The sequence below is a fragment of the Meles meles genome, chromosome 19 (assembly GCF_922984935.1).
Source record: "Meles meles chromosome 19, mMelMel3.1 paternal haplotype, whole genome shotgun sequence".
NCBI lineage: Eukaryota > Metazoa > Chordata > Mammalia > Carnivora > Mustelidae > Meles > Meles meles.
This window is the reverse complement of record NC_060084.1, coordinates 58,569,566-58,597,522: the sequence shown is the minus strand read 5'-3', so window position 1 is coordinate 58,597,522 and position 27,957 is coordinate 58,569,566. Positions and strand designations below refer to the sequence as shown.

Sequence of the window (27,957 nt, the reverse complement as noted above, 5' to 3'; positions counted from 1 at the left end):
TTTTTGTCACGTAGCAAATTCTTTTGTAACCAGTTAAAAATAGTTACTTTGGCCTCACTGCCCTGAATAAAGTCGGCTCTGTTGGACATCCTCCTCAGTGCTCCTCCTGCCCCCACCTCTTTGTCTCACAAGTCTTTTTCTTTCACCATCCTCTTACCCTCACGTTCCTGGTCGATTTGCCGCACTGGCCGCGACAACAACTCTTTCACTCAGTGATTACCACCTTTGTTGTTATAGACAATGTGGCTCTAACATGTGCCACAGAGCCTTGTTATTGAATGCCATGCTTTTGCACACACAACATGGATAATACTAAAAATACATATATGCACTTAGTGAAAACAGCTATTCAGGAGTTAACTGTAGGATTCCCTTTGTATAAAATTCTAGCAAATGCAAACTGAAGTGCCACCCAGGGCTGCAAGTGGGTAGGGCTGGGAGAGAGAGAATAGGAAAGGGGCTAATGGAAACTACAGGTCATCGTGACTCCAGTGATGCTCCCACTGTGCACACATATACAAAAATATAGTTTACACTTTTAATAAATGCAGTTTATGTCAATACCTCTGTAAAGCTGTTTAGAAGTAAAGATTGCATATAAAATCTGGATCTCCTCTCCCTCTGGAAATAATATAACATCTGGCAAAGCTGTACTGAGTCCATCAACACCCTTCCCTGTATCTTAGGTTTGTCAACTCTGATCTTCTCAAAACTGAAGGAAATGCTCAGAGAAGGAAATGCTGATAAATGGAGAAATCCAGCTAAGAAAAACAAGCCAGTCTCAAAAAGACTGATTCCACTCATATATGGTATCTGGAGCAGTCAAGTTCACAGACATGGGGTATAAAACCACAGCTGCCGGGGGTGGTCAGGAGGGGGCAGAAGGAGCTGTTCCACGGCTACAGTTTCAGTTTTGCCAGATGAAGGGAATTTTGGAAATTAGCTGCATAAATATGTGAATTTGTGGAACTACTAAACTGTGCAACTCAAAGACAGTGTAAACTGCTACATGCACTTTGCCCCAACATAAATGTGAAATGAAGAAGCGTCTTTCAGCAGGTGCCAGGAACAGGTCAGAGCAGATATTTGGCTGAAGTCTTTCCCCCTCTGCAATGCTCTCTGGCGCGGTGTGAACTTCTTGGTGCGGAACAGGTTGGAGTTTGAGATGAACAAAGGCCTCTATTTGTTGCACAAATAGGGTCTTTTTCCATCGTGAATTCTCTGATGTGTGATGAGGCTGGAGTTACGCTAAGGCTGTGCACTGACGGCCCTCAGAATGCCTTCCTCCCGTGACCTCTTGATGCCTAATGAGTGGCGAGCTATACCACAACCATGCTGCACATCCGCTGTCCTCGTAAGGCGCTCCTCCGGGTACTGAGTTTAGAGCGGTGCTTAAAGCTTCACCCTCTTCTCCGCACTCCTGAGTTTCTTTGCCAGTGGAATTCTCTGGTCAGTGGCTTCGAGTTGTATCTCAAGATTTTCCCATATTTATGGTGCTCACAGACCTGTTTTCACTGTGAATTTTCTGGTGATGAACGAGGTGGGACTTTCTAATGAAGGCCTTCTGACATTTGCTGCACTCATAGGGCCTTTCCCCAGTGTGGATTTTCTGATGCTCGACAAGTATATGCTTGTGGCTAAAGGCTTTCCCACATTCGCTGCACTCATAAGGCCTCTCTCCAGTGTGATTTCTCCAATGTTTAATAAGGTTGGAGTTATACCGGAAGAATTTCCCACAGACACTGCATTCATAAGGCCTTTCTCCAGTGTGAACTCTCTTATGTCTAATGAGTCTGCAGTGGTACCTAAAGGATTTCCCACATTCGCTGCACTCATAAGGCCTCTCTCCAGTGTGACTCTGCCAATGCTTAATGAGCTTGGACTTGTACCGAAAGAATTCGCCACATAAGCTGCACTCATAGGGCCTTTCTCCAGTGTGAACTCTTTGATGTCTAATGAGTGTGGAGGTGTACCTAAAGAACTTCCCACACTCACTGCACTCATAAGGCCTTTCTCCAGTGTGAACTCTCTGATGTTTAATGAGTGTGGAATTGTACCTAAAGAATTTTCCACATTCACTGCACTCATAAGGCTTTTCTGCAGTGTGAACTCTCTGGTGTCTAATGAATGTGGAGCTGTACCTGAAAAATTTCCCACATTTGCTGCATTCATAAGGCCTTTCTCCAGTATGAACTCTCTCGTGTCGTATCAATCGATAGTTGTACCTAAAGAATTTTCCACATTCTCTGCATTCGTAAGGCCTTTCTCCGTCGTGGATTCTCTGATGTTTCATGAAGTTAGCATTGTACTTAAAGAACTCCCCACATTTGCTACACTCATAAGGGCTTAATCCAGTGTGAACTCTCTGGTGACTAATGAGTGTGGAGTTGTACCTAAAGAATTTCCCACACTCATTGCACTTAAAAGGCCTTTCTCCAGTGTGAATTTTCTGGTGCTGAACAAGGTGAAACTTTCTAATGAAGGCCATCCCACATTTGCTGCATTCGTAAGGTCTCACTCCAGTGTGGATTTTCTGGTGCTCAGCAAGGACCTGTTTTTGGCTGAAGGCTTTCCCACACTGAGTGCACTGGTAATCATTTTGTCCAGCTTCAAAGGCCTCCCCATGCTCAGTGTCCCTGTCTGGTTTCAGCGCACGGTGAGGGGCCAGGTGCTGGAGAAGGCCTGTGCTGGCTGGGAGGTCCTCCCCGCCTTTGCTGCATGTGAAGCTACTCTCTGCCACGCGAACACTGTCGTTCACTGGAAAGGAAGGACTCCCCTCATCCCTTCTGGAAAATCTGTCTTTAATCTGCTCCTTTTGGTGCCAGTGCAGGTCTGCCCCACGAACAGATAGCTCTTGGTCAGGGTACATTCCATCATGCTCAGCCAAGCATAAAAGGTCTTTCCAGAGTGGGCCACACATCTCCCAGGGTTGAGATTTCCGGGGGGGTGCGCCTGGCGTTAAAGTCCTGACCTGTGACCCTCCTACAGAATCACCTTGCTCTGAAGGGGCCTCCTCGTCCTGGGCTCCGTGCCAGCAACCTGTAAGCAGAGAAATGCTGGTAAATTGCCCCCTGACTTTGGTGGGAGGTGGTGGCCCCATGGGGAGTATGTGTCAGACACACCCATGGTTGAGGCCACGGGACTGCTGACGGGTGAGGAGGCTCAGGACAGGGAAAGGAAGGCCTGTGGTGCAGAGCTCAGCCTGGCACGTTCCCGTGATGGGAGAGCCCTGACTCTGGGGAAGGACGCGAGGGAGGGTCCTGTTTTAGGCCATCTGGGTTGACACAACAAAATCCCACAGACTGGGAGGCTTACAAACAACAGAAATTTATTTCTCGCAGTCCGGGAGGCTGGAATTCCTAGATCAGGATGCCAGCATGGTCAGGTGAGGGCCCTCTTCCAGGCTGCCAACTTCTCACCATGTCCTCACCCAGCAGAAGGGGCTACAGGGCCCTGTGGAGTCTCCTTTACAAGAGCACTAATCCCATTCGCGGGAGCTCTGCCTTCATGACCTAAGCACACCATGAAGGCACCATCTCCCAGCACCATCACACCGGGAATGAGGTTGCAACATATGCGTGGGTGGTGGGGCACAAACACTCAAGACAGAGCAGGTGCCGTGCAGGGAGGAGATGCAGGGTTTTCGAGTCCCTGCTGTGCAAAGGGCCATAGCTGCTGGTGACTGGTGAGCCTGGTGCAGAAAACTAAACAGACTTAGAAATAATGAACCACGCGGACACACGGCAACTCCAGAACTACTTAAGGGTGCGTGTGGACCATGCCATATCCTCAGTACAGCTCAGATGTTGGCAAGCCCTGCTCAGGGAGCAGTGACACGGTCAGGGGCCAAGGCCTGCAGGTGTTAGATTGTGCTGGAAGAAGGATTCGAATTCAGAGTAGACATGAAAGTGGAGAAGAAAAGGTGGAAATGAGGTGTGGCCCTGACCTTGGCATCAATCAGTGGTGAGCAAAGGACAGGTCCACAACTCTGACAGACCCTTCCCTCACTCCCTTGCACCAGGGCCACACACTTTTGAGTGTCTCTTGCCACTAACACAGTAATGTCAGTGACACCTGAAACAGGCCAGCCCTAGATGAAAGAAAGGAAAAGGCAAGGCCAGCGTGCACCGCGAGTAACCCAACATAGGATATCCAACATCTTAAAATTACAAGAACTTCACAGGAGAGGCTATAGAAACAACCCAGTGTGCCCTCAAATTAGTAATTAGGTTGGTGCCTGAAATTTCTGGCACAGGGAGGACCCAAGAAATGTCAGCAAGAGGAATGGGGAAAGCCTGGGGCATCAGGGTTCCATGCATCTAGACAAGGTGACCCAACCACGGACAAGGGCAGTCTGAGGGATCTCCGAGACAAACTTGAACATCTCTGACTTCTGAGCCTGATCGTGCAAGTGCTCCGAGCAGTCCCCCCAGGGACGGGACTGCATCGGGAGAGTGGGTGTGGGGCACACAGCCCAGGCCTGGCACCAGTAACACAGATGCCGGGAAACCGTGACAGGAAGTAGTACCCACAGTCTCGTTGTGGAAAGGTAGAGCTGCCCCTCGACCAAAGGGGAAGAGCAGAGCCCAGTCCGGGACGTGGCGGGGGTGGTGCGGGCCTTACCCACGGAGGACAGAAGCGCGCAGGTCTCCAGCATCACGGCGTGGTACAGAAATCGCTGAGCTTCATCAAGGAGGCCCCACTCTTCTGGGGAGAAACAGATGGCCATGTCCTCCAAGACCACACGGCTCTGCCGAAGTTGGAACATCTGGTTCACGAGCAGCTTCACGTGTGAACCATGCCTCGTGCATTCTCTAGTTAGCTATTCGCCATCCGCTAATCACGCGCTAAACGAACAGCCACATGTGCTTCTCCTTCTCCCTTGCAATCCGGAGCCCACACTGAACTCGCACACCAAGCCCACACTTGCCCCGCCCGAAATCAAGCAGGACTGGGTACCAGCCAGCCAGGGATGCCCCTTCCACCCCACGTACAGGGAAATTACAGAAAATAGTCATCACCAAGCTTCTCACCCCACTCTTCCGGCATTTCTCCCAGAAAGCTCAATAAAGGCTCTGACCTTAGGCGTCCCTCTGCTGGTGTATAACGCCTCCTAACCAAGCCGGGCGCCTGGCCACGTGGCCCTGTACCCGGTGTGCTCCCACCCCCTTGAGAACCAGAGTAAGAACCTCCTTTCAGTATCGTTGGTTTCTCCATGTCGTCACTCACCCACCTCCATAAATTAAACTCCCGTGGGTGCAAGTATGGGATACACTTCTCTCGCCAGGCCCTTATGTCCTTCCCGCACACATCCCCCAGCTCGTCCTCCTCCCTGACTTCCCAGTGCGGAAGAGGTACCAGCTGCTGGTGGCACTGGTGCCTGCTCTCGCCTCGTTCCCACTGACCAGTGAGTCCGGAAGGCGATGTAAGACATGAGCAGCGAAGGGGCAGAAGAACATCATCTAGGTCTGGCCTGAGAGCCAGTTGCCCTGGGGACCCCCAGTCTTGTCTGAGAGGTGAGACTCAGATGCTCAATCCAACTCGGGACTTGTCCCTTTCCCTCAAGCACCCCAAGCCAACCACTCACACTCTGCCTCACCTACACGCCGGTCGTTGCACTCAGCCCCTCTATACAACCCTGACTCCTCCACAGTGACAACTACAGACACGCCCGGCCCACACCACTGGCATCTCCTTCACGACCTAACAGGCCAATACATCCCAGATCTGATTCAGCCCTGGCCCTGCCCCTGAACACTGGAAGTCCCCAAGGCCCCCAGCGCCAAGTCCACCCCCAAGCCCGGTTTGAAGGTCTCCCTACCAGGCCTGGCTTCCGGCGTCATTACCAGCCACCTGCCCATGTGAGGACGTTACACACTCTCGGCCCTTTCCCCTTTCTGTATCGCACCAGCTGTCCCCTAAGCAGTCAGAACCTTCCCCTCTGCTCATCTGAAGGCCAGGCACCCGCACTTCCCCATGCCCACTCCACACGAAGTCCAGCACCATGTCAGGCTGGCCAGCTTCCCCTGCAACATCTGTGCAGGTGCAGTCCGTTTCAGAAGACTTTCTCACTCCTATACCATCTCTTTCTCTCTCCCCATGTCCCCCTCTCTTGCGTGTGCGCGCGCGCACACACACACACACACACACACACACTCAGCTTCCTCAGCTTTGTGATGCCCCACCACCACCCAGGTGCCCAATCAAGACACGGTGGCTGAGTGGCTCAGTTAAGCATCTGACTCTTGGTCATGATCTCATGGGTCATGGAATCGAGGCCCTTGCTGGGCTCTGCACTCAGCAAGGAGTCTGTCTGGGATTCTCTCTCTCCCTCTGCCCCTTCCTGCACTCAGGCACTCTCTGTCAAACAAATCAATCAATCTTTTTTTTTTTTTTTTTTTAAAGATTTTATTTATTTGACAGAGATCACAAGTAGGCAGAGAGGCAGGCAGAGAGAGAGGAGGAAGCAGTCTCCCCGCTGAGCAGAGAGCCCAATGCGGGGCTCGATCCTAGGCCCCTGAGATCATAATCTGAGCCGAAGGCAGAGGCTTTAACCCACCGAACCACCCAGGCGCCCCCAATCAATCTTTTAAAAACAAACAAAACCCCCATTACTCAGACCCTTCACTCTCACTCATGCTCTTCAAATGGCGTCACCCCCGTAACCTAGAGATGCTGCCTCCTCAATCTGACCCACAGCTTCCACCCAGTCCACACCCCAGCCGCCACGGTGCGGTTGTCCCCAGCTTGACTCTATCCCCCGAACTTCAGGACTCTGTGTTCAGGTGCCTACTTGAGGGGCACCAGGGGGGTTCAGTCGGTTAAGCGTCTGCCTTCAGCTTAGGATGATCCCAGGGTCCTAGGACGGAGCCCCGTGTCAGGCTCCCTGCTCGGTGCGGAGTCAGCTTCTCCCTCCCCACTCCACATGCTCACTCTCTCTCAAATAAATATAATCTTAAAAAAAAAAAAAAAATAAAGCACCTACTTGACACCTCTCCTTGGAATCTCTGGGACTTTTGTGACAGACAGAAACTGACTCTTCATGTTCCCCCTGCAAATTCCTCATACCACTGACTTCCTCCGTTTTAGTTCAAGCATCCATCCTCCCTAACAAGGCCAAAAGCTGGGGGTGTCCCTGACTCTTCCCGCTAGCCCGCTTCCTCATCTCCCTTAGTCTCCACATCCCAAAATATGAGCAGCGCTGTTTAACACACATTCAGAAACCAACGGCTCTTCTACGTGCATGGCCACTGGTCCTGGGCAGCCGCCGCCACAACGCTCACCTGGACTGTGGCCAGCATTTCACTTACAACCCCCTCCCGGCCCGTCTGTCTTCCCCTCTGCAGCCAAAGGGAACTTGTTAAAATCTCCAACACAGCGTCCTCCTCTTCTGTTTCAAACCTTCTCTACGTCCCAGCAACCACGAATTAGAGGTCCAGAGCCCCAGCTGTCACTCAAGGTCTGACACCTGTGCACCCCTAGCCAAGCCCAACCTGGTTCCCCATTCTCACCAGCTATAAGAGACCTGCGGTTTCCTGAACATCCCAGCTAAGTCTCATCTCCAAGCATGTGAACATTCTGAATCCTGCGGCCAGGGTCGAGTGCTGCATCTTCCAACACTGGTTAGAAACAGGAACTGCTCTGCATATTATCTAAATACAAGATCCTGGGCCGGGGGAAAGCACATGGTCCTCAGACTTAAGAGAGTGAGAAGGGTAAGAGAAGCTTCAGGACACTGCCACTCTCTGAGGGCACATATATCGGTGACAACCAGGATGGCTGAAAGGTGGGAGCCCTCCACTCACCTGCACGGGGTCCATAAGCATTTCTGCCACTGCCGCGGGACCCTATGGGAGGAAGGAGATCATGAGAAATGAGTAACCACGGAAGGATGTCATGAACTGAGCTGGACCGCCACTCCTGCCCTGCCTTGGAGCAGAGTGATCTCAGCCTGGTGACCCAAGTCCAGCTCCTCCAGAAAACAGCTGCCTCTTCTCAGCCGGGTGACAACTGTTCCTGTCCAGAGGATCAACACTTTTGTATACATTTTCACTGCAAATGAAGTACTAGGGTTTTGAAATTTGAGGTCTTCATTTTTACCACTTTCTAAGATTTCAGAAGATATCATATATAAAACTTTACACTGTAAACAACAGGTAACTTAATGTCAAATCAATTATGAAGTGTTTGTATAAATTTAACTTGCGGAATAGGTTTGTTTTTGTTTACCTCTGTGTACATATTTAAAAGAATATTGGTTAATGAGTACTTAAGCCAATGCATTTTCTTACACGTTTTTAAGGTAACGAGTTGTAGAAAAAGGCTGAGTAGACAGACAAGCTACTAGTCCATACAGCAACAAGACTTGCCTGTTACATAACCCTCAGGGAGCTTGTTGGAGGCCCTCCACTGGACAGCAGCTCCACCGTCTTGCCCTGAGGCGTGAGGAAGCAGTCCCCTATCTGGGACCCTGAGGCTTCATCAGCCTGGCTGACCTTTCCTTTATTCCATTGGGAGTGGTCCTGAGGGTCAGCTGAGCCACAAGCAGTCAACACTAGCACAGAACACCAGCTCCACCTGACGGAAGTTCCTCATCCCAACACCTCCCTTCCTAAAGACACGGGGACAGACCTCTCCTACAGCACATCCGCTCTTTTTTCAAGGAAGCATCAAGGATGCGGACAACTGTCTCCCATGCCCTGCCCACCAACGCTCAGCCTCTGCCTCCCTCACCATCTAGAATCACCTTAGGCCTCGCTCCTTGATTTTGCCTTCAGGCCCCGCTCTGCCGCAGTGCACACCCTCCGCACCCTTGACAGGACAACCCCGCCTGTCCTCCAGACCGTTACCTGCAAGTACTCATGTGTATCTCCATCCGCGGTATCTCAGCATCGCCAAGTCCAAAACCAAACTCGGGATCTCCCGACTCCTACTCCCTGGGCTCGCTCCCCCGCCTCCACCCTTTAGATGTTCAGGCCAAGAAGCCTGGACATGGCCCTTCGCTCGCTACCTCTGCTCACAAGTGTGTGTGGTGCAGCCCGAGATCCCGTGGGTTCCGTTGCGGACTCCACGCAGGATCTCATCGCATCTCCCGCCGCCGCCGTCGCCCCTGGTCCAGCCGCCATCAGAACTGCGCCCGGGGACAGGGGGCTGCAGTGTGTCCTCCGCTGTCTTCGCTCCGGTCCCCGTCCTGCGCCCCCCTGCAACTTGTGACTCTGCGCAGGGCCCTCCCATCCCCGCCCCTTCCGACCTTCCGCTGACCCGGCTGCCCACGCCGCCACTGCAGGCGGCACACCGCCTCGCTCTCCGCTCCCCGCACCCGCGAGAGGCCCGGCCCCGACTCAGGAGCACCTGCCGGACCACACTCCCCGCCACGCCCCACCGCACGGACGGAGCCGGGACCGCACGCCGGGGCGCCCTCTGCTCCCGCCCCGCCGGCCCGGCTGCGGGGAGCTGCGCGGGCGCCCCTCCATCCGGCTGCAGCGCTCCGGGCGGGGGGCGGGCAGCTGGGGGCCCGGGGGTCGCAGCACCCACCTGAGCCGGCGTCATCGGCGCCGCCTCCGCCAACGACCGACGGGAAGAACGGGGCAGGGAGCGGCGGGCGACCGGGCGGGGACGGGGGGAGCCTCGCAGCAGCCTCCGCGGCGGGGACGACGCCTCTCCCCTCGTTCTCTCGCTCCGTCACCTCCGCAACCGCCAAACGCCTTGGAAGCCTTGAACTTCCGAACCCCAGATCAACCAACTGACACGGAGCGGGAACGCCGGAAGTCCCGCCCCCCGGCGCGCACGCATGCAGTCGTCGCTCTCTCAAGGCTTCATTGGCTCAGTCGCCGCCGCCGCCGCGCCCCGCAGACTTCTGGGTATCGTAGTTTCCTCTCTTAGCCGAAGGCCCCCTCTCCTACCTTCGCGGATTAAGCATGGGAGGCCTCGTTAGGGGCTCTGGGAAATGGAGTCCCGTGCCCCCCAACGGGGCGGGGTCTCGCCCGCTCTTAAAGGGGACCTACAGGATTTCTTGGAGCGCAGGCTTGGGAAGTCGCAGACGGGTCGGGGCGCGGTTGCTTCGTATGCTAAGAAGCACCGGAAGCGCCCTAAGGCCACATGTCCGAAGGGACGCACCGTATCTCGGCACCACGTCCACTCACAGCTGTCTGCGACCTTGTCGCTTTTCAAATACAATCTCTGGAGTCCGTTTTAACCTGCGGTCCGTTTGGACCAGGACGGGAAAAAAAGGCTTCCGACGGAGCTGTGGAGGGGAGACGGGGGCCGGACGACCGACCCGAAGGAGGTGGAAAGGGTGACGCTGTGCTTCTGATTCCCGGAAAACGTCCTTCCTGCACGCGGAACCACTCAGTGACGGTCTGAACCCCGCGAGTACTGTTCCCTCAAATGCCACGACTCCATAGCCGAGCTGCCAGTTCCTCTAAGGACTGGAAATCTAGGGCGCCTGGGGGGCTCGGGCATTAAGCGGCTGCCTTCGGCTCAGGTCATGATCCCGGGGTCCTCGGATGGAGCCCCGCATCCGGCTCCCTGCTCAGCGGGGAGCCTGCTTCTCCCTCTCTCTCTCTGCCTGCCCCTTGCCCTGCTTCTGAGCGCGTTCTCTCTCTCTCTAACAAATCAATCAATCAAATCTTAAAAAAGAAAAAAGAAAAAAAACTTACCAAACTCAACACCCAGAGAACAGAAGTCTCTCCAAAGACACACAAATGGCCAAGAGGTATAGGAGAAAATGCTCATGGTCCCTAATCATCAGGGAAGTGCAAATCAAAACCACAATGAGACATCACCTCACACCCAACAGGACAACTATTATCCAAAAAGCAGAACACAAGTCTTGCCAGTGATGTGAGAAACTGGACCCCTTTCACACTGTTGGTGGGAATGCAAAATCGTAGAGGGCTATAGAGCACAACAAGGACATTCCTCAAAAAAACTAGAAATAGAACTGCCATACGATGCAGTAATTCCATTTCCAGGCACACACACAAAAGGACCTGGAAGAAATATTAGCAAGTCCATGTCCACTGCGACACGATTCATGATAGCTAAGATGTGGAGACAAACTGAATGCCCATTAACAGGTGAATGGATGATGAAAACACAATATACACAAATAACAAAATATTACTCAGTTTTTAAAAAGGAAGTTTTGCAATTCATGACAACATGATAGACCCCAAGGAGATGATGCCAAGTGAAATAAGGCAGACACAGTATAAAGACGAGTATTGCATGACTCCACTTAGGTGAGGAGGAATCTAGTCAGATTCATACAGAGTGGAACGATGGTGATCAGGAGCTAGAGGGAGGGGGAAATGAGAAGTTACTAATCAACAGGCATAAAGTTTCAGTTAGGTAATACAAAATGTTATTTTAATCATTGTCTTTGCTGTTAAAAGAAATCCTACATTTCTCATGTTTAACTGTTAGTATATACTGGTTTTTATCTGTTGGAAAACATCACCAAAGAGATATGACCGCCAGTTGTTCTGTGAGCTAGACCGCGGGCACTCCAAGGTTCCTCACCCCCTCGCTGTCCTTGGAATGTGGGTCCTGCTTGTCTTTCTCCCTTCCAGAGACTGCTCCAAGGACACAGCCTTGAGATCATAATGTGGTGCTGAGAACACCTGCACAATGTATGTGACTGAACCCAGTTAAGGCCTCTTCATAAACTTCTCAGATTTGACACGTGGTGCAGGGATCCATTCCTCTTGTTGCTGCCCAAGACAAGCCTCATACTACGTTCCCTTTGCTTATTAAAACAGCCACCTACCAATCTGGACTGGCCTCTTTCTTTGGTCTCTCCCTACCCTCTGCATACAGGAGCTGGTTTCATTTTTTATTTTTTAAAAATATTTTTATTTATTTATTTGACAAAGAGAGATCACAAGTAGGCAGAGAGGCAGGCAGAGAAAGAGAGAGGAGGAAGCAGGCTCCCTGCTAAGCAGCGAGCCTGATGGGGCTCGATCCCAAGACCCTGGGATCATGACCTGAGCCAAAGGCAGAGGCTTTAACTCACTGAGCCACCCAAGTGCCCCCAGGAGCTGGTTTTAGACTACACCTGGGAAAACTCCTGAGAGAAATGTGAACTTGACTACTCATCATTTTCAATATTGAGTGAACAATTGCATACCACCCAAATACCTTTGGAAGGGTAAAGCCAACTCTTCAGAACACTCACCACAAACTGACACATGCATTTTGGCATTTGCTATTCAGTACACATGAAAACAGCATAAACTCCTTGCCTGTTGTTTCCTTTGCTGTGCAGAAACTTTTTAATTTGATGCAGTCCCACCTGTTTCCTGTGCTTTGGTGTTAATTAAAAATTCTTTTCAATACCAATGTCAGGGAGCTTTCCCTTTATGTTTTCTTCTAGCTTTACTGTTTTAGGTCTTTAATTCATCTTTTTTAAAAAGATTTTATTTATTTGAGGGCGGGGGAGAGAATGAATGAGAGAGAAAGAGAGCATGAGAGGGAAGAGATCAGAGGGAGCAGACTCCTCACCAAGCAGGGAGCCCGATGTGGGACTTTATCCCAGGACTTCAGGATCATGACCTGAACTGAAGGCAGTCGCTTAACCAACTGAGCCACCCAGGTGCCCCCTTTATTTCATCTTTAGTTGATTTTGTCTGTGGTGTAAGATATGGATCCAATTTAATTCTTTTGCATGTGGCTATCCAGTTTTTCCAACACCATATATGAAAGAGACCATCCTTTCTCCCATTGTATATTCCTGATTCCTTTGTCAAAAATTAGCTGCCTTTATATGTGTGGGTTTATTTCCGAGCTCTTTTTTTCCATTGGTCTTTGTGTCTGTTTTAGTGCCAGTACTGTACTGGTTTCATTAGTACAACTTTGTAGTGTAGCTTGAAGACAGAAAGTTTGATGCCTCCAGCTTTGTTCCCCTTGGTCAAGATGGAGCTATTCAGTGTCTTTTGTGGTTCCATATAAATTTTAGATTTTTTTTCTATTTCTGTGAAAAGCGTCACTGAAATTTTGACAGGGACTGCATTCAAATATCTGTAGATTATTTTGGGTAGAACAAACATTTCAACATTATTAATTCTTCTAGCCAATGAACATGGAATATTTTCACATTTATTTGTATCTTTGATTTTTTTATCAATGTTCTATAGCTTTAAGTGTTCAGATATTTCACCTCTTTTGTTACATGTATTCTGAACTATTCTTTCTGTCGCTATTGTCAAGCAGATTGTTTTATTAATGTCTTTTCCAGATAGTTAGTGCGTAGAAATCAAAACTGATTTTTGTGTATTGATTTTGTATTCTGAAACTTTACTGAATCTATTTACTAGTTTTTACAGTTTGTTCTGGTACAGCCTTTCACGTTTCCAATATGTAAGATCAGTTCCTCTGCAGACAGAGACATTACTTCTCCCTTTCCATTTTGGAGGCTTTTCAATTCTTTTTCTCACCCAGTTGCTCTGGCTAGGACTTCCCGTACTATGTTGAATGAAAGTGGAGAGAATGGGCACCCTTGTTCATAACCTTAGAGGAAAAGATTTTGGCTTTTCAACATTGAGTATGTTAGCTATGTGCTTTTCGATAGGCCTTTTATAAGGTATACCCCTCTACTTGTTACCAACTTTTTATCATAAAAGGATGTGGAAATTTGTCAAATGCTCTTTCGGCATTTATTGAGATGATCACATCATTTTTATCTCGTTAATGTGGAGTATTACATTTATTCTTTTGCATAAGTTGAGTCATCCTTGTAGCCCAGGGATAAAGCTGATTTCATCATAGTGTAAAACTTTTAAGTTGCTGCTGAATGTGGTTTGCTACCATTTCTTCGAGGACTTTTGCATTTATGTTCATCAGTTTCCAAATATTTAAAATTCAGAGAAAGTTCTGCCTGCACTGTTGAAATGCTATATTGTACACCCAAAACTAGTACAACACTGTATGTTAACGACACTGGAATTAAGATTTTTCAAAAATAGAAAATAAAAAAAAGTTCTGTCTGGAAGTGGAAGACGGAAGTGGGTGTTATTGGCAGAGCTGGGGTGGGAGGGCTTTATTCCTGCTTCAGCCATACACAAGGGGCAAAAACTAAGGCCTGAACTCAACTGTGGAGTTAATTTTAGAAAATACGATTTGAACCTCCCGGAATGAGTCCAACGCATTTGCTGAAACCTCAGCATCAGTTTTGCCTCAACCCGCCGTACACAGTGTTATTTGAGACAAAGCTCTCATGACCCTTACGAGGCTCTAGAGGGTAGGGGTAATTATAGCCAATCTTTTTTCTATACATACTTTCTGAATAACTGCACATATCCTATGGGTGAGTTAGTAGTTAGTTTATTTTTAAGAGTTAATAAACTTAAAAAAAAAGATTTTATTATTTGAGAGAGAGAGAGAGAGCATGGGTGGGAGGAGAGGGTAGGAGGGAGACACAGGCTCCCCACTGAGCAGGGAACCTGACACAGGACTCATCCTGGGACTCCAGGATCATGACCTGAGCTGAAGGCAGTGGCTTAACCAACTGAGCCACCCAGGCACCCCAGTAGTTAATGTTTTAAAGTAATAGCTCTCCTTTGTTCTAAGCCTTCCCTGCCTTGAAGCTCTTGGGTGAATCTGTCTGATTAGACTTTTTTTAAAGATTCATTTATTTGTTTGACAGACAGAGATCACAAGTAGGCAGAGAGGCAGGCAGGGGCGGAGGGTGGGGGGGAAGCAGGCTCCCTGCTGAGCAGAGAGCCCCATGCGGGGCTCGATCCCAGGACCCTGGGATCATGACCTGAGCTGAAGACAGAGGCTTTGACCCGCTGAGCCACCCAGGCACCCCTGTCTGATAAGATTTTCAATAAAAACCATGTCTAAACCTGTGCAGCTGCTGTTTTCCTCTGGAAGCAGTCCTGCACTTCTGCTCAGTATTGAGTCTGAGTGTTTTATTTTCAGTGCACAGCACAGTTCCCATCCTCAGCATATGGCTGGACAGATACCCCCTAGTGGACCATGACCTCATAGGATGTAGTACCTGAAGAGTAAAAGCATTATAAGTTAATTTTAAAAATTTAAAATAATTTGAGTAGGGGCGCCTGGGTGGCTCAGTGGGTTAAGCCTCTGCCTTCGGCTCAGGTCATTATCTCGGGGTCCTGGGATTGAGCCCCACCTCAGGCTCCTGGCTCAGCGGGGAGCCTGCTTCCCTCTCTCCCTCTGCCTGCCTCTCTGCCTACTTATAATCTCTGTGTGTCAAATAAATAAATAAATAAATCTTTAAAAAATAGTTTGAGTAAAATAGTTATAAAGCATGCATATGTTTTATTAAAAACTAGAAAGAACAACAGTAGAGTCATATAAGTAATGATGATTTCAACTCAAAATAACTATAAAATACAAAACGTGAAAGAGCAGGTGGGATGAATAACATAATGGATACAACTAGCTATGAATTAAAATGCTACAAATTCATTTCAGAGGATGCTTTAAAAAAATCTAAAAACATTTTTTTAAAAAAATAAGGGACATGAACATAGAACCTATGAATAAGGAAAATTTAGTGAGACTAATACTTAGAATAATCATAACTAGTCACATTAAAATAAAGCACTTTATCAGAATAAAGGAATAAAGAATAAAGAAAATCTTGCAAGCTGACATGAAAAAAACAGGCCACTTTAGAACAACAATGGGACCGAGTCATAAATTTTGATCAAACCCAGGCGATACAAGTCTAGAAAAATAGCTCATAAAAAATGAAGTGATTAAGCTTTAATTCAAGATGTTTCTGTGCAATATATTCATAGTCAAAATGTCCAAAATGAAGCTATTATGCTAAATGAAATTAGTGATAGAAGGACAAACATATGATTTCTCCTATATGAGGTTCTTAGAGTAGTCAAATTCATAGACAATAGAGATACAAAGTAGAATGGTGGTTTCTGGGGCGCCTGGGTGGCTCGGTGGGTTGAAGCCTCTGCCTTTCCCTTGGGTCATGATCCCAGGGTCCTGGGATCGAGCCCCGCATCGATCACAGCTCGGCGGGGAGCCTGCTTCCTCCTCTCTCTCTGCCTGCCTCTCTGCCTACTTGTGATCTCTGTCTGTCAAATAAATAAATAAAATCTTAAAAAAAAAAAAAAAAAGAAGCTGCCTTCCAAAATGGCTTAAGGCACATATTTAAAAAAAAAAAAAAAAAAAAAGAATGGTGGTTTCCGTGGGGCTGGGAAGATTGTGTTTAATGATACAAAAACATGTTCAGTTGGGGAAACTGAAAAAGTTCTGAAGATGGACGGCAACGTACTTAATACCACATGTGATGGTTGATTTTGTGGGTCTATGAGGCTAGACCATGGCAACCAGATATTTGGTCAGATATTATTCTGGATGTTTCTTTCAAGTGCTTTTTGAATTAACATTTAAATCAGCAGATTACCCTCCGTAATGAGGGTAGGCTTCATCCACTCAAAGGCATTAATAGACAAGCAGTAACTTGCATAAGTTAGAAGGAATTCTGTCTACTGACTGCTTTGGGTTTGCACTGAAATTCTTCCCTGAGTCTCCAGTCTGCCAGGTTACCCTGAAGATTCTGGACTTGCTTAGCTGACATAATCGTGTCACCCAATATTTTTAAAATAAATCTCTCTCTATACAGATGTGTATGCACAGACATACACCAGTTTAGTTCTGTTTTTCTGGATAATTCTAATATGCAACAGAACCAAATACTTAAAAGTGATCAAAATAATAAATTTTATATTATTTTTATCACTATAAAAATGATTATTTAAAATGTTTCTAAGAAATTTTTTTTTTTTAAGATTTTATTTATTTGACAGACAGAGATCACAAGTAGGCAGAGAGGCAGGCAGAGAGAGAGAGGAGGAAACAGGCTGTCCGCAGAGCAGAGAGCCCGATGCGGGGCTCGATCCCAGAACCTGGGATCATGACCTGAGCTGAAGGCAGAGGCTTTAACCCACTGAGCCACCCAGGCGCCCCTGTTTCTAAGAAATTTTATGATGCAAAAATATACCTTGAAAACACTATAAAAAATATTTGAGTAAAAGAAAATTCTAAAACAATGCCTGGGTGGACATTTGTGTAGAGGCAGATGGTTCATAAAGTTTTATTGGCAATCATTTCACTTTTTCACTCTTTGCTCAGTCATTGTTACACTTAAAACTACTTTTGTTGTTTATACATTCATACAGCTCTAACACTTAATACAGTCTTGCTCACTTTGGGGAGTACTGAAACTTTTTTGTTGGTATTTTTTATTATAACATTATAGCCAAATGGAGAGTCCCAATCAAATCTCTCAAATCCCATGAGACAATTCATAGTTTTGTATAATTATTCACAGCAGCCAAATTTTGATGTATTATTTTATGTCCAAAAGAGAAGTTACTTGCTGCAGTAGAACCTATTAATAGGTGAGATCAGGGGAAATTACACATGAAGATAAGAAGTGCAAAAAAGCAGCAAAGTCAGTGACATCTCACCACGCCACTGAGAAGGATTTGACTGCCTGGGAGGGGGGCAGGTCCATAAGTAAATTAATTGCTCTATTTTTGAACTTTAACATGAATCCCTAAAAATTTAGTTTAGCCTTACTAAAATATATTCTTATACAAAATTTCGTGCTAGGAAATATCTAGACAAGAACTGGACTGGAAAATAACCCAAGGGAGTCACTGCAACTGCTTCATGGTGATTTTGCTTTGCTATTTTGTGAAGATTTATATTTAAGAAAGATACCAACTTCTTCCCTAGTTGTAAATCCTGAAGGAATAAAACAAATGCCATGAAAAGACTATGGAAGAGTATATATGGAAATAGGGAAAATATATAGAATATGTGCAATATTTTCAAAACAGAATGAGATGGCAGTCCTCACACAGTGCACAGTAACACCACCAACCAGGAACTTGTTAGAAATGTGAATTCTTGGGGCGCCTGGGTAGCTGGGTGGGTTAAGCCTCTGCCTTCGACTCAGGTCACCATCTCGGGGTCCTGGAATCGAGCCCCACATCGGGATCTCTGCTCGGTGGGGAGCCTGCTTCCCCCTCTCTCTGTGCCTGCCTCTCTACCTACTTGTGATCTCTCTCTCTGTCAAATAAATAAATAAAATCTTAAAAAAAAGAAAAGTGAATTCTCAGGGACGCCTGGGTGGCTCAGTCGTTTAAGTGTCTGCTTTGGCTCAGGTCATGGTTGAGTCCCACGTTGGGCTCCTTGCTTGGTGGGGAGCCTGCTTCTCCCTCTGCCTGCTGCTCCCCATGCTTGTGCTCTCTCTGACAAATAAATAAATCAAATCGAAAAAAAGAAAAGAAACGTGAATTCTCCTACTTCTGACTCAATGAGAACCTTTGGGGGTGGAACCCAGCAGTGTGTCTTCACAGGATTCTGATAGAAGCTAAAGTTTGAGAAGCAGAGCAAAAGAAAAACAAGGATAATATAAGGCCACTGGACATAAAATATTTAAGCTTAAAATTTTGGTGCTAACACTTCAATGGATCCTGAAAATTCTGAATCACCATATGATCCTTATCTCCCAGAACAAGGCCAACTCTTTATATACCCCTCCTCCCCCAAAGTGAATGCAGGGACTGAGATATTTGCACATCAATGCTCAGAGCATTTCTGCCAGAGTATTTCTGGCAAACGCCAGAAGAGGGAAAGGATTCACGTATCTATCAACAGATGAATGGAAAATCAGAAAGTTGCAAATATATGCAATGAAATATTGTTCAGTCTTAGAAAGGAAGTCTCATATATATTATTACAACATTAATGAACCTTGCAAATATGCTTAAATGAGCCAGACACAAAAGGACAAATACTGTATGATTTCACTGACATGATGCACCTAGAGTAAGAAAATAGAAGAAGTGGAAAGTATAATACAGATTACAAAGGCTGGAGATGAGGTGAGGAACGGGGATTGTTTACTGGGCAGAGTTCCTCCTTGGAATGATGAAAAGTTCTAGAAGTAGTGGAGATGGTAACACAATATTGTGAATGTACTTAAGGTCATTTAAATTGTACACTGAAAAATGGTTAAAAGGGTAAATTTTATGTTATATATATTTTATCACATTAATAAAAAAACTGTCAGGGGCACCTGGTGGCTCAGTAGGCCGAGCGTGTGACTCCTGATTTCGGCTCAGGTCCTCATCTCAGGGTTGTAGGACTGAGCCCCCCCGCTGGGCTTCACACTCAGTAGGGAGTCTCTTTGATATTCTCTCTCTACCTCTCCAGCTGCCCCTCTCTCGGCTCTCTCTCTAAAATATATCTTTCTTTTTTTTTAATATTTTATTTATTTGACAGAGAGAAATCACAACTAGGCAGAGAGAGAGAGGAGGAAGCAGGCTCCCCGCGGAGCAGAGAGCCCGATGCGGCTCAATCCTAGGGCCCTGAGATCATGACCTGAGCTGAAGGCGTCTGCCCCCTAGGCACCCCTCTTTTTTTTTTTTTTTTCAAGATTTTATTTATTTACTTGAGACAGAGAAAGAGAGCACAAGGGGAGAGGGTCAGAGGGAGAAGCAGACTCCCTGCTGAGCAGGGAGCCCAAAGCAGGACTCAATCCTGGGACATTAGGATCATGACCTGAGCTGAAGGCAGTCACTTAACCAACTGAGCCACTCAGGTGTCCTTTCTTTTTTTCTTTAATTAATTTTGCTTATTTATTTGAGACAGAAAGAGAACAGGAGAGAGATCATGAGCAGAGGGGAGGGGCAGAGTGAGAAGCAGGTTTCCTGATGAGCAGGAGCTAAAGGCAGATGCTTAACCAACTGAGCCACCCAGGCACCCTAAAATAAATCTTAAAAAAACAAAAAACAAAAAACTGTCAAGGTTACTAAAAACAAGGAAACTGTCACAACCATTAGGAACCTAAGAAGACATGGGGGCTAAATGCAATGTGATATCCTAGAAGGAATCCCAGAACAGAAAATGGATTTTGGTAAAAACTAAGTAAATCTCAATCAAGCATGACTTCTGTTACTAATAATATATGAATATTCATTTATTAATTGAATAAAATGTACTGTATCGATATAACATGTTAACGGTTATATACTATCTTATAAATTCTGCTCTAAATCTAAAATTGTCTGAAACTGTCTACTGAAATAATTAGATAACAAAGAGTGAATAAATTTGGACACTTTGCCAAAAAAGCAATGAAGCACATAAAAAATAGTATCACATGGGGCACCTGGGTGGCTCAGTGTGGTTAAGCCTCTGCCTTCAGCTCGGGTCATGATCTCAGGGTCCTGGGATTGAGCCCTGCATCGGGCTCTCTGCTCAGCGGGGATCCTGCTTCCCCCAATCTCTCTCCCTGCCTCTGCCTGCTTGTGATCTCTGTCAAATAAATAAATAAAATCTTAAAAAAATAGTACCACGAATTATTACAGAAATGCAGATTAAGTAAGACTATGATACACTTATTTTAACTTTAAAAAGACAGGCTATACCTACTGTTGACAAAGAGGTGTTCCAAATGGAATGCTGGTAAAAAGCTGGTGGGAGGATAAAACGGCACATTCCCACTGGAAACCAATTTGACCAATTCTTATAGTTAAACATTCAGCTGTGAGCAACACCCCTTCTCAGGTATTTACGTATAACTGTCGTTCTGGTAGTAGATCAGCAAGAGAAACACACTGTGTCATACACAGCCAATGGAAGACCACTCAGTGATAAAAAGGAATGGACACAACAGGGATATATCTCAAATTAGCTATATGAGGATACACTTTAGGAGTCCATTTATGTAAAAACAGAATGAAAAGCAGCTGTGCAAAAGTAGCCTGTAGGATTCCAAGTATATAGAAAAATAAAAGAAATGCAAATTAGTGTAAAATGACATAAATCGCCAGACTCTCCCACATTCACTGTACTCATAAGGCATTTCTCCGCTGCTAAAACTTGACAGTGTTTAACGAGGCCAGAGCTGTGAGTGAAGATGTCCCCAGATTCGCAGTTCTTGTGAGGATTCTCACATCCGTGTGAACTCTCCATTGTGCAGCAAGACTGGAGTCGTAGCACAGAAACTTCCCACACCTGCTACAGTAAGAAGGCCTTTCTCCACTGTGATCGGCCTGACGTCCAGTGAGCGCGGAGCTGCAACTGAAGACCTTCCTCCGTCGCTGCACTCATCAGGCCTTTCTCCAGCATGAGTTCTCTGGTGTCGAATGAGTGTGAAGCGGTACCTAAAGAATTTCCCACATTTGTCACACTGATAAGGCCTCTCTCCAGTGTGAACTCTCTGATGAATAATGAGCGAGGAGCTGTCTATAAAGAATTTTCCACATTCTCTGCACTCAAAAGCCCTCACTCCAGTGTGGATTTTCTGGTGCTCGGCAAGTTTATGTTTGCGGCTGAAGGCTTTTCCACACTCACTGCACTTATAAGGCCTCTCTCCAGTGTGGATTTTCTGGTGTTCAACGACTTTGTCTTTGCGGCTGAAGGCTTTCCCGCATTCACTGCACTCATAAGGCTTTTCGCCACTGTGGATTTTCTGGTGCTCAGCAAGTTTATGTTTGCGGGTGAAGGTTTTCCCACATTCGCTGCACTCATGTGGCCTTTCACCAGTGTGAACTCTCTGGTGTCTAACAAGTGTGGAGCGATTCCTAAAAAATTTTCCACATTCACCACAACCATAAGGTCTTTCACCCGTGTGGATTTTCTGGTGACCAACAAGTTGGGAAAGTCTAAGGAAACCCTTCCCACGCTGGTTGCACTCAAAAAGCTTCGGCCTGCTGCGAATACCCTGGTGGTCACTGAAGCCAGGTATCTGTGTGAAGAATCTTCCACATTCTGGGTTCTCATAAAGCCGATCTTCGTCATGGCCCTTCAGGAGCTGATGGGGGTGGGACTTTCGGAGGAAGGCCCTCCCACATTCCCCGTACTCATAAAGCTTTCCTCTGCTGGGGATTTTCTCACGGTCCACAAGTATATGTTTATGGCTGAAGGTTTTCCCACACTGGGTGCACTTAAAATAATTCTGCTCATTCTGAAAGGCCTCTTCACCTCCTGTGTCCCAGTGTGGCTTTCCTACAACATGAGGAACCTGTGGCTGGAGAAGGCCTGAGCTGGCTGGGAGGTTGTTCCCACCATCTCTGCATGTAAAGGTTGTCTCTGTCATGTGACCTCTGCTGTTCTTCACAAACGGAGGCCTCCCCTCACCGCTTCTGGAAAGTTTCTCTCTAATTTGTTGCTTTTGGTGCTGCAAATGCTTTCCCCCACAAGTGTGCGGGCCTCGCTCAGGGCATGTTCCATCATGCTCAGCCCAGCGCAAAAGGTCTTTACAGAGCAAGCTACTTGGCTCCCAGGGCTGGGACTTCTGGGTGGGTGGGCCTGGCTTTGGAGTCCTGACCTGTGACCCTCCTACAGAATCACCTTGCTCCAAAGGGGCCTCCCCGTCCTGGGCTCCGTGCCAGCAACCTGTAAGCAGAGAAACGCTTGGAAAGTGCCAGCTGACTTCGGTGGCAGGAGGCGGCCCCCTTGGGAATGTGTCTCAGACACACCCAGGGACGAGGCCACAGGACTGCTGACAGGCGAGGGGGACTCGAGACAGGGACAGGAAGGCCTGCAGTGCGGAGCTCAGCCTGGCAAGCCCCCGTGATGGGAGAGCCCTGACTCTGGGGAAGGACACGAGGGAGAGGGAATTGTGGGGAGGACAGGCGGGCTCCCCAACCCCCTCCTCTGCAGGTGACTTTCAACAAGGCCGGAGCTGCGGGGGACCGCTGAGCACCGACACAAGACTGGGTCCAGACGCAGAAACGGGTGATTGCAACACAGTGGCCAGTGTTCATAGAGTATTTAAAGATATGTGCGGCCATCACAATACCTCAGGATAGGCCATATGTCAAGTGTACTGCAAAGGGACCAAAGGGAAAGGATGACAGATGGAAGCCACAAAAGCAGGGGAGCTGGGAAATGCAGGATTGGAAATGATCATGGGAAAGAAGAGGTAGAAATGAGGTATGACCACTGTCCCTAGCATCATACAGTGGGGAAACCAGCCCCGACACCACACCCATTCCCACACCCCAGCCCCCAAGCTCCAGGGCCATGTCCTACTGCCACTGATGGAGTAATGTCCACGCTGTCAGGCACCCAGGCCCCTCCCACTTCTTCAAGATGAGCACTTCTGTGGGACCTGGAAAGGGCCAACCCAGGTAAAACACAGGAAAAGGGAGTGGAAAGCATGCCCCCACAGCGATCCTTCACACAACATTCCACATTCTAAAACCAAAACAACTTCAAAGGAGGGTCTTGCAGAACCAGTGGTCTGTACAAATAGAAACCACACTGGTGGCTGAAACTGCTGGCACAGGTGGGCCCCAAGAAACGTCAGCGAGGAGGAAGAAGGCATGAAGCCAAACACCAGATCGATGACGAGCAAGATCACTGGGATTTCTCAGACAAACTCGGAGCAGAAGTGCACTGGGCCCAGACCTGGCTCCCATAAATATGTGTTGGGAATCCAGGAGGGAAGCAGTGACTGTGATGTGGGTGTGGGAACGATAGAGGTACCCCCTGGGAAAGGGAAAACCAGCGTCCAGCCCAGGACACTGGAGTGGGTGCGAGGGCCTTACCTAGCGATGACAAAAGTGCCAAGGTCTCCAGCATCACACTGTGGTACAGGCTTCTCTGAGCCTCGTCAAGGAGCCCCCACTCCTCCCGGGAGAAGTGTATGGCCACGTCTGTAAAAACCACAAGCCCCTGCCAAAATGGGGACGGTTCAACCAACACGCAGCTTCTCGCCCAGGATCTTCAGCTCTGCCCCCCACCCCCCTCCATCGCCCCCATGCCCCACCCCAACTTCCCAATGTGGAAGAGTTGCAAGGTCGGGTGGCACTGGGCCTCTCTCCCCTCACTGCCACTGATCGCCACCTCCAGAATGCGGGAGAACAAGTGGCAGAGGGCGCCGAAAGCCCCACCTAGGCTCTGGGGCTGCAGGAAGGGGGGGGGGGGGCGCTCTGCTCTATCAGTAAATTTGGCTCAGGTCCCCCAGGTCTTGCCTTCCGGACAACAAAAGCTGGACTTATCTCTCCCCCATACGGGCCACAGCCCAGGGCCTGGGGTCAGACACTCCCATGCTTGCTCGCCTGCGCCTCGCTCTTGCAGCTACGGATCTGGCCCCTCCACTTCGGCCACTCAGTGCCCAGGCCGGCCAGCCCGTTCTGCAGGCGACGCCGCAGCTGCCCAGCACGCCACTGTGCGCGTGGGGTCCGGGCAGTGGTTTGCAAATGGAATCAACAGCCGACGTGGCCCCATCCTGCCGCAGAAACCCAAGTTCCTTAGCACCAGAGACCACTAGGGTCCCTTTGTGGTTCTCCCCGCCTGGCCCTGCCACCTGTGTCACACTTGCCCTCCCAAACCTAACATCAGTACCGCACAGACTCTTGGCCCTCGGCTACTTCGCCGCCGCACACGCTGTCCTGCAGGCAGTCATGAGCAGCCTGTGTTCACCTGACCCACATCCAGAGCTCAGCGCACTGACCTCCCCACTGCGGGCCTAGCAACGCTCCTGGCCGATCCGTTTTAACCTCCTCTACCAGCCCGAGCGCAACAATCCACGTCTGACCAAGAGTCACCACGATGCTGATGAGTCCAAGGAGAGATAATGAGCCCTGCCCTGAGCTCAGTGACATCTGACCGCCTTCCTGCAGACGCTTCAACAGCTATCTCCTACCCTTGACCCTGGGAGCCTTTCAGACTCCACCCGCGCCCCTCAGAGGCACACTCCCCGCAGCCCCTGCCCCCCACTCTGGTTTCTCGCCTGCCTTTGTGACGTCCACTACCACCACCCAGGCTCCCGAAAAGGATTCAGATCTCGGCCTCCCTCTGCCCCTTCCCACCTGCACAACCTCGTGGTCCCCCCTGAAAACTGAGGCACGGCGACACTTCAGCCCACACGCCCGCCACTGTGTTGTGGTTGTCTGCAACGTGAATGCCTCCCCGCAACTCCAGACCTGCGTGTCCCTCGCCGACTGGGTACCCCTACTCGGGAGTCTCCAGAACATCTGTGACATGGGTGACAAAACCTGACCTCCTATTCCCTCTGAAAAGCCCTGTGACTACTCACTTCCCCATCTCAACCGACAGAACATCCAAACTTCCAGAGAAACCCAAAGGCCTTGGGGCTGTCCCTGACTCCCCCTCCCTTCGCACCCCAGACGCCCTCACTTGCCGCATCACTAACCGTGGGCAACTGTGCAGAAGCATCCAGAAGGCACCAGTCCTCTACCTCCCCAGCCACCACCCCCGTCCAGGCCTCAGCAGGACTCGCCTGCAGTGTTACAGGAGTTTCCTCCCACGTCACTATTCCCACCTTCACTCAGCCTCTCATCCACACTGCGGCTAGACAGAGCCCATTACGCTCTGCATGGTATCAACAGGCTCCTCTGCTCCAAATCTTCTCTAGCTCCTACTTCCTTCAGATCAGAGGCCCACGAGCCCATGCTGCAATTGTGGATCTGGCAACTGTGTACCCCTGCCCCCAACACTCCCCCTCCCACGCCATACTCTCACCACACATAAGAGCCTTGCAGTTCCCCGGGCATTCCAACTCTCACCCCGTCAACCTGAGCAATCTGGAACCTGTGCTCAGGATTCCCTTCTACATCTCACCCCGTCAGTTGCCAGAAATGGGCAATGCTCCATAGGATGCAGGGCTTAGTTCAAAACCCTGAGCTTTGGTGAAACCACAGGGACTTTAGGCCCAAGGGAGGGAGAAGACCAGGGGAACAATCTCAGGACACCACCATTCTTTATATGGGAGTGGCCCAACCACCAGGGTGACACCTGGGGTGCGTGAAGGTCTGTCACATCCTCCATTCACCCGTACAGGGTCCATAAGCATTTCTGCAAATGCCATGGGAACCTGCGGGAAGACGGAGGCCATGAGAAAGATGCAACCATTGAGGATCCTCCAGACTGAACTGGCCCACCCCTGCCCGAGCTGGAGCACAGTAATCTCTGTCTGATCACTAAGCTCTCAGCTCCGACTTCAGCGCCATCCTTCCCGCTGTGTGACTGCAGACAGACTGAGCCTCCTGAGCCTCAATTCCTTTCCTGTAAAATGGGGTTAAGGATGGTCCCCACCTCACAGAGCTGATAATAGTATTAAACATAATTGATACACACTACCTGGCAGCCATTGTTATCCGTGGGATTAGCAATTCTGTATGCTGTCAGTGCAAATAAAGAGATAGGATTTTAAAAACATGGGTCTGCACTATTTCTGCTTTTTAAAATTTTCAGAAGATGTGATATATAACATTCTACGGTTGGCAAATACCACAGATAAATTAATTTTGTAATTTTATTAAGTATTGCCATGTTTACCTTATTGAAGGAATTAACTTCTAATTGCCTCCTCATGTGTACATATATAGATGATGACTGGTTATCTGGTATCTTAGCCGATAAATGTTTCATACATACATGTGCGCGAGCGCACACGCGCGCACACACACACACACACACACACACAAAATGAGCTGTAGGGAGAGTCTGAGCAGGCAGCTCTGCTACTCTTCCCTTCTGCGAACAAGCCCACCTGCTATGTGATCCCCTGAAGGGTGCTCGCAGGACCCCTTTATTGGAGCACTCCTTCCTTCCTTTGACACTCAGAGGTGGAGGAGAAGACAGTGCCCCTGTCTGGGACCCATTTGCTCCCCAAATATGGCTATTCCTTGGTCTCATAGGGATCAGCTGACCTGCAGGGCTGAGAGCCCATACACCCATCCCCACCCAGGCCAGCAAACTTACAGCCTCCAGGCATGCTTTTGTAGACACAGGCCAGAACACCTCCTATGTCAGGTTCCCTCCTTCGCGGAGCATTAAGGATGCTGAATCCCCTACACACTCAGTCTCAGCCCTCCTGACACCACAGAGCCCATCAGCAATAACCACCTTAGGACTCGCTCCTTGAGCTTGCCTTCAGGCCCTGCTCTGCCGCAGTGCACACCCTCCGCTCGCCTGAGAGCCCAGCCCCTCGCGTCTCCAGACTGTTACCTCCAAGTACTCATGTGTATCTCCATCAGCGGTATCTCAGCATCTCCAAGTCCAAAACCAAACTCAGGATCTCCCGACTCCTGTTCCCTGGATGAACATCCCCTTAGATGTTCAGGCCAAGAAGACTGGACATGGCCCTTCGCTCGCTACCTCTACTCACAGGTGTGGGTGATGCGGCCCGAAACCCCGTGGGTTCCGTTGTGGACTCCACGCAGGATCTCATAGCATCTCCCACCGCCGCCGCCGCCCTGACGCAGCCGCCATCAGAACTGCCCCCGGGGGCGGGGGCTACAGTGTCTCCTCAGCTGTCTCCGCTCCCGTCCCCGTCCTGCTCTTTCTTGCCTTAAACTTGTGACTCTGCGCAGGGCCCTCCCATCCCCGCCCCTTCCGACCTTCCGCTGACCCGGCTGCCCACGCCGCCACGGCAGGCGGCACACCGCCTCGCCCTCCGCTCCCCGCACCCACGAGAGACCCGGTCCCCCCACCCCCGGCCCCGACTCAGGAGCACCGGCCGGGCCCTCCCCCGCCACGCCCCACCGCACGGACAGAGCCGGGACCGCACTCCGTGGCGCCCTCCGCTCCCGCCCCGCCCGCCCGGCTGTGGGGAACTATGCGGGCGCCCCTCCATCCGGCTGCAGCGCTCGGGGCGGGGGGCGGGGGGCAGGGGGCAGGGAGCGGGCGGCTGGGGGCCGGGGGTCGCAGCACCCACCTGAGCCGGCTTCATCGGCGCGGACTCCGCCAACGACCGGCGGGAAGAGCGGGGCGGGGAGCGGCGGGCGGCCGGGCGGAGACGGGAGAGCCTCGCAGCGGCCTCCGCGCTTTCCATTTACTTCAGTCGCGACTCTGGTCGCATTAAACCAGAAAAGGTCCCGAGAACAGTAGAACCGGACACTACAGGGTCGTCGCCGGAAGTCCCGCCCCCGCCCGAAGCGCAAGCAGGAACACCTGGAAGGGGGGGCTCCGTCC

At 49.4% G+C, this 27,957-nt stretch overlaps 1 protein-coding gene across 5 annotated transcripts; it reads right to left on the bottom strand.

Annotated features, from left to right (window-relative positions):
• Positions 1-79: 79 nt before the first annotated feature.
• Positions 80-27,957, bottom strand: LOC123931129 (zinc finger protein 548-like). 5 transcript variants are annotated; one of them, XM_045987929.1, is made up of 5 exons: positions 27,701-27,957; positions 23,565-23,691; positions 7,806-7,847; positions 4,624-4,750; positions 80-3,039 (listed from the first exon to the last, which is right to left on the bottom strand). In XM_045987929.1, the coding sequence occupies exons 3-5, from the start codon at positions 7,824-7,826 to the stop codon at positions 1,472-1,474; spliced, it is 1,716 nt and encodes a 571-aa protein (XP_045843885.1). In that variant the 5' UTR covers positions 7,827-7,847; positions 23,565-23,691; positions 27,701-27,957; the 3' UTR covers positions 80-1,471. The 5 variants fall into 5 exon arrangements, with proteins under 5 accessions (XP_045843885.1, XP_045843883.1, XP_045843884.1 ...); XM_045987927.1 differs by lacking the exon at positions 23,565-23,691; XM_045987928.1 differs by lacking the exons at positions 23,565-23,691; positions 27,701-27,957 and adding an exon at positions 9,535-9,743.

Coding starts and splice junctions, on each gene's coding strand:
- LOC123931129 (XM_045987927.1), bottom strand. CDS start 27,817: ATGGAAAGCGCGGAGGCCGCTGCGAGGCTCTCCCGTCTCCGCCCGGCC. Junction 4,751..7,805: donor TGCTTATGGACCCCGTGCAG/GTGAGTGGAGGG, acceptor CAACTTCGGCAG/AGCCGTGTGGTCTTGGAGGA. Junction 3,040..4,623: donor CGCGCTTCTGTCCTCCGTGG/GTAAGGCCCGCA, acceptor CTCTGCTTACAG/GTTGCTGGCACGGAGCCCAG.